Raw genomic sequence first — 6,611 nt, 5'->3', positions numbered from 1 at the left:
AAAAAAAAAAAAAAAAAGAACATGTTAAAGAAAGATCAGAACTCTCAGCAGCTCACTAATGACCGCCCTTGTCATGGGGCCGGAGGCATGGCCTGCCCACTTAACTCACTTGTGGGCATGCTGGGTTCATGCTGCAGCCATCCCTGCACAGAAGGGCACCTCGTGGCCCCTCGCCGCCATGCCAGGCTGACTGTGTTCTCGGTCCAGTGCCTTAGGAGAAGTCCATTTTCTGTTTGTGTTTAAGAGTTGAGAGTAAGGCATCATAGAAAGGGCGGGCCCACAGGTCATCTGAGCACACCGTGTTTCCCTTCTGGGTGTGAGGTCATGTGATGATTCACCCGCCTTGACTCTTCTTCATAACACAGGAGATTTCCTCTGGAAGAGATCCCGCTGGACGAAAAGGAGGCGGCTCAGTGGCTTCATAAACTGTACCAGGAGAAGGTAATCAGGCTCTGCTCCCCCTCAGGGTTCTAGTCTCCCACAGAGGCTGTGGAAGGGGCGCTGGCAAGCAGGCAGGTGACACGTGGGTCCTCCGTGGGAGACAGGAGTGCCACGCAGGTCCCAAATGCTCCTGATCCTTTTTTCGCTTCTTCTTTCTGTTTTTGTTTGTTTTTTTCTGAGACAGCGTCTTGCTTTGTCGCCCAGGCTGGAGTGCAGTGGTGCAATCCTGGCTCACTGCTGCCTTGACCTCCTGGGCTCAAGAGATCCTCCTGCCTCAGCCTCCTAGGTAGCTGGGACTACAGGCGTGAGCCACCATGTTCAGCTAAAGATTCGAAACAAAAAAATTTCTTTTTGTAGAAATGAGGTCACCAGCTGGTTTGTTTTTTTTTGTTGTTGTTGTTGTTGTTGTTGTTTCTGGAGACGGAGTCTCACTCTATCACCCAGGCTGGAGTGCAGTGGCACGACCTCAACTCACTACAACCTCCACCTCCCAGGTTCAAGAGATTCTCCTGCCTCAGCCTCCACAGTAGCTGGGATTACAGGCATGCACTACCACACCCAGCTAATTTTTGTATTTTTAGTAGAAATGGGGTTTCACCGTGTTGGCCAGGATGGTCTCGATCTCTTGACCTCATGATCCGCTCACCTCAGCCTCCCAAAGTGCTGGGATTACAGGCGTGAGCCGCTGCTCCTGGGCCCTTGTTCTTAATGTTTGAGAAATTGACAAGCTACAGACAAGTATGAAGGGTAATAACGTGATGCCTATATAACTATGGCTGGTAACATTTGGTCACATGTTTCATTTTCTTATGAAAAAGAAGTGACAGGTATGTAACAGACACAGATAGTCACTAGACTACTTATGTAACAGAAACAAAGTAGGCAATGTTAGGAGATGATGTTGAAAACCACACTCCGTCCTTCCTATTCCATTCCCCGTGGCTTGCTCCTCCCCACACCTACTTTCCCTTTATTTTGTGCACACAAATGCGTGGGGCATTAGACTTCTACTGTCAGCATTGTGGGAGGGTAGAGAGCCAGGAAGTCCTCCCAGGATGTAAAAAATATCATTGTAAATGCATTGATGGGCTCTCAAGAAAATAAGGGAAATCTGGGACTAAAAAGGGAGGCAGGGCTGGAACGAAGGCGATGGGCCTGGGAGCCAGCATGGCCGTGCTCGGCTGCTGGCATCTGCCTGCCCCTCCCCTGAAGTTGTGAGCTTTAATGCTTATGTGGAAACTGAAGATTAGGATTTCCCCTCATCCAAGGCGGCAAGTTAGAACCAAAAACCCCACGTGATGCTCGGACCCTCTAAGAATCTGACCTTCAGAAAGGTTAAACTGGAAAATAAAACTACCTCCCAGCATGGAGAAATGACCTTGAGACTTGCCTTTTTCCTCTTGGGTTCAAAAAAGTCTTCCCTGGTAATTCATAATGAGAGACCTGCCCTGCCACAGGCTCGAGGTTTGAATCTATGTCATACAAACAACATAGTTCAAGAAGCGCGCAGCCAAAATGTGTGTGCCTGGAGACGTTCCAGAGGCAGGGATATGGGTGTCCAGGGGTGGCCGGGCCACGATGACACCGGCCTCCACAAGGACACAGTGCGTGGCTGGCGGGCAGCACCCCAACTCCAGTTTCCAGCAGGAAGCCGAGAACCATGAAGAGATCAACTAGTAAAAATGAAATCTCTAAAAGCCAGTGAGCTCAGTGTTGACAATCTGCAACCAGCTTTCAAAGAGAGGGTCGATGGTGCCCTCACGCCTTCCCAAGCATCCTAGAGCCCCGCAGACTGCCTGCCCATGGGTGCTGGCTGCCGAGCATTCAGCTCTATCAGGTGCGGTGATTTCCTGCCAGCCGGCGGCGCCCTTGACCTTCCCACCAGGGCAGAACCTTCTGCACATGGCCTTAGCCAGGCTCCTCCTCCAAGCTCCTCATTGGCCTCCACCAGGCCAGGAAACCCAGGTGTGCCAGGTTAAGGACGTTTCCATGGCTGTGCAGCTGAGAGCGCACGACGCAGGGATTTGCGTCCAGGCCTCGGGACTCAACGCAGGCCACGCCTGCCACCCCCGCCGCCTCTGGCTCGTGGGAGGTGTGGGATGTGGCGGCAGCCTGGGCTGTGCTGGGCGGGCAGATGTTGGTATTCACAACGTTGCTTTCTTGACTGATTATTTTCCTGGGAGACGTCCTCAGTCAAAGGGTCGATATGCTTGCGGGCTTCTGCTGCATGCTGTCAAACACTCCAAAAAGGTAAAGCCAGCTTTGCCCCCACCTGCAGCTTCCGTGGCCAGCTTTGCCCCCACCTGCCACTTCCGTGACTTGTCCTCTTACTTGATGTTGTACTTTTTTAAAGTCGAGTCGTTTCTCATTGCCAGCAATTTTCTCCTGCATTGAAATAAGAGCTTGTAAAGAAGCCTCGCACTTCCTTTTCATCTGTTGCCTCTTCCAGGACGCACTCCAGGAGATGTATAATCAGAAGGGTGTGTTTCCAGGGGAGCAGTTTAAGCCTGCCCGGAGGCCCTGGACCCTCCTCAACTTCCTCTCCTGGGCCACCATTCTCCTGTCTCCCCTCTTCAGTTTTGTCTTGGGCGTCTTTGCCAGCGGATCACCCCTCCTGATCCTGACGTTCTTGGGGTTTGTGGGAGCAGGTAATGGACACAGTCGCTAACGCCTCACACTCTGAGGGGCCTCCAGTGCCAGCCACAGGGCCCGACACCCGGCGGTTCTTCACAGTGGCCCTGGGAGGCAGGGGAGCCAGGATCCCCCCTGCAGCCTGTGGGCCTCAGAGCCTGGACTCTTGCGCTGAGCTGAGGGTCATCTCCGAGAGCCGAATGGCCACCACCCCTGTGCCATACCCACTGCAGCCCACTAGCTGGCACCTGGGAGGATGCCGATGAGAGGGTCCCCAGTTCCCCTGTCTGCTTTGGGGCTCTTAAGGGGTCAGGCTGGGATGGCTGTTTGGGAGATTTAACCAGAACATCAACATTCAGCTCCCCCCACTGACTCCATTGGCGTCCCCACTGTGTGCCCACCCCAAGCACAATGCCGGCCCCACTCCTCAGCCAGCCTTCGGCTGAGCAAACACTGGTCTGTCCTTGTGGTGAACTCGGGCACCCCCCCACTCCCTGTAATCAAGGGGTCTCTGTACATGGAGACACAGTCCGTGCATCGCCCCGTGAGCCCCCTCCCCAGGCCCAGCAGTCGGGTCGGCTCCTCCCTTGCTCCTGCGGCCCCTGCCAGGGGCCTTGGGGGAGGGACCTGAGAGGCAGAGACTGCCACCAGCCTCTCGCGTTGGACCACATGGTGACCTGAGGCCACCCACGGAACACAGGATGTGACCTGGTTACATCTGAGTGTCCTGCCTGTCCACCTCGGTCATCTGTTAGGTTTGCGAGGCCTAGCTGTTAGAACGCCCTGAAGCCCTTCTGCTCCCACCAGCCAAAGACCCAGAGGGGCAGGCAGGGCGAGGTCCATGTGTCCACCTGCCTCTGACCTGTCAGAAGATGTGGTCCGCAGCCCTCCCTGAAGAGTCCGTGGCCTGTAGGGCTGTCTGCCCGCAGACCACACCTACTCACTGCAAACAGAGGCTCCTGGGTGTGGGGCACAGGGAGAGGGTCTGGGGCAGAGGAAGGGAGCCCCGTAACACAGTTTACAGCAAAAAGGCAAAGTCGTCCGTCTCACGTCTTTTCTCTCTCTCCTGTCTTGAAAGCTTCCTTTGGAGTTCGCAGACTGATAGGAGTGACTGAGATAGAGAAAGGCTCCAGCTACGGAAACCAAGAGTTTAAGAAAAAGGAATAATTAATGGCTGTGATTGAACACACATGATCTGATGGCGGTATCCAGTTAACTCGATTAAAAACAGCAGCACGCCGAGTGGAGGGAAAAAGACAATTAGAAACTATTTTTCTTATTAACTGGTGACTAATATTAACAAAACTTGAGCCAATAGTAAAGAATCCAGAAGGCCTGCCAGAGGAAGAGTTCAGCTTCCCGCAGCTCGGGGTCCCAGCCTCTCCGAGCGTGTCGTGGGAGGTGGTTCCCAGGCGGAGGGGCCTTCCGTGGACGCCGTCTCTCCAGAACTCCGCTTCTGAGAGGGAGACTTTGGCTGCTTTCTCTCCTTAAACTTAGATCAAATTTTTTGTTTTTTAATCAGTTATTTTGGGAACTTAACCTGGCCCTTCACCTCTTCTGCACCACCCCAGAAGCTGTCTCATAATGAATTTCTGCTGTCCTTTTGGGAGTGGACGGCCGGGTCCTGTCCCCCGGGGACTCGTGTGGCTGCCCCGCTTGGCTCAGCACCTTGGCTCCCAGTGGGGGCCCCTTGGGAGAGTGCCCATAGTGATAAGCACATCGGCATGAACATCAGGTGGATTTCTCGAAGCCGGAGCCCTCACCGTGCCCTGTCGGGGGCTGGCTGAGGCGAACGCCCCACTTTCCTTTCTAGAGTGCTGTCTGCCCTCGCTCCTGTTTGACCCTGTGTGTAAATACCTACATCTGTTTTTAAAGTGGACGGACCCCCGAGAACTCAGTGAAATGCAGAGTTCTCCCAAACCAGAAGCTCCTCCGTCCCTCCCATGGCTGTCAAACCCTGGTCCCTCCACACTGGGTGCTGGGGAGGGAGGACCCTCGGGGCTACCGTGCGGCCCCCACCCCACAGATCAGGAGCCAAGGAGGGAGGGCCGAGCAGCCTGTGGAACTCTGGATGCTTGGGAAGCAGTGAGGGCCCTGTCAGCCCTCTGTGTTTTAAAGGTAGTTGGAGACTGTGAACACTGAGCTCATTTGCTTCTAGAGATTCTATTTTTACTGGTTGATCTCTTGGTGGTTTTCAACTTCCTGCTGGAAACTAGAGGTGGGGCATCCCCCATCCCCAGCCTCGCACTGCGTCCTTGGGAAGGGCCTGCCCCCACCAGGCAGGTATCACTGGCCCGGGCACCCTTGAGCACCCAGCTCCTGGCCTCCGGGATGTCTCTGAGCGACCAGGCAGAGCAGAGGGCAGCGCTCGGCCGGTCATGCTGGCTCCCTCCGCCTCTCAGCAAGCCCCTGGCCCACGCCCAGTGAGGGATGCTTCTCCCTCCAGTGTGTCCAGTGCCCGGTGTGGCCGGGCGGAGCCCCTGGAGTGGTGCAGTGGGAGGAAAGCTCACCTCGATTGTGGAACCATCAGCCCACCTGCATTTGGCTTTCAGCTTGCTTGTTCTGAGTCAAACTCCCCTTATCTTTTTAGCAAGGGAAAAAAACAAACACGGGTGTTATCACTGATACGTTGTAACCAGCGTTCTGCATAGAGGTAGGTTGAGTTTTCTAGGGGGAAAAAAAAACGGAGAAAAGAGACATGAAGAAAAGTAAACCAAGAACATAATTGGGCATCAGCCCGAAGTGTCCCGGGGAGACTCGAGGTGACGGCAGCGTTCTGCATGACAGAGGCACTGCCGGGCCCCAGGTCTCTGGGGCCGCACTCTCGGGGCGTGTGTGCGCAGAACACCTCCTGTGCATACCTGCTCAGAGCGCAGCTCCTCATGGGGGCGAAGGGGCAGACAAGGAAACCAGACCAGACGTGCTCGCAGACGCTGTCGCTTCAGAAATGTGCTTCCCTCCCTCTGAAATCTCATCCCTCCCACCCACCCACTCGGGCAGCTGTGCCATGAGTAGGACATGCACGCCCTGGGCGAGCCCCCCAGAGACCCTGCACCTTCCTCACCGCACGCTGCCCCTCTGTCTCCGTGTGTGTCTAGACCCACGTCACTCACTGACTCACTCACACCTACGAAATCTTAAAGGAAAAAAGCTGAAGGGTCCGACCGTGCACAAGCGTGACCTGGAAAATGCAAATGTAGATCTTTTATGGCTTAATTCATAGTTATTTCCCATAGACGTTCCCTCCCTTTGAAATTAATATATAATGTATAAATTCTGCACTGAGTCGTGACGGAGCTGGGAAGCTCCTAGCTTAGAGTGGAGATGGAGGCCCGGGTACAGGGTTCAAACCTCCACCTGATTCCTTCCGATCTCACAACTTAGCTTGTGCTTCTGAACACCAAGCCTTTAAGAGCAATAAAAACTACACCATGAATGTTTGGGTTTTTTTTTTTTTTTTTTGGGAGGAGGGTGGATTTTGCTTTTCATCCACTTCAGAAGGAAAAGGGGAGGAGAGCTCCTTTACCTTTTTAAATTAA

General features: G+C 54.1%; 1 protein-coding gene across 3 annotated transcripts in view; it reads left to right on the top strand.

Annotated features, from left to right (window-relative positions):
• The window catches only part of AGPAT3 (1-acylglycerol-3-phosphate O-acyltransferase 3), a 110,104-nt gene extending 103,596 nt beyond the window's left edge, over positions 1 to 6,508 (top strand). For all 3 annotated transcript variants that reach the window (XM_017538540.2, XM_037742038.1, XM_037742037.1), the window contains 3 exons: positions 366 to 441; positions 2,891 to 3,089; positions 4,151 to 6,508. In XM_017538540.2, coding sequence (XP_017394029.1) covers positions 366 to 441; positions 2,891 to 3,089; positions 4,151 to 4,239 — 364 coding nt within the window. In that variant the 3' untranslated portion in view covers positions 4,240 to 6,508. The remainder of the gene's footprint in view (positions 1 to 365; positions 442 to 2,890; positions 3,090 to 4,150) is intronic.
• Positions 6,509 to 6,611: the final 103 nt, after the last annotated feature.

The sequence above is a fragment of the Cebus imitator genome, unplaced genomic scaffold (assembly GCF_001604975.1).
Source record: "Cebus imitator isolate Cc_AM_T3 unplaced genomic scaffold, Cebus_imitator-1.0 Scaffold112, whole genome shotgun sequence".
Lineage (NCBI taxonomy): Eukaryota > Metazoa > Chordata > Mammalia > Primates > Cebidae > Cebus > Cebus imitator.
The sequence above is the reverse complement of the archived record's forward strand: the minus strand, read 5'-3'. Positions and strand labels throughout refer to the sequence as shown.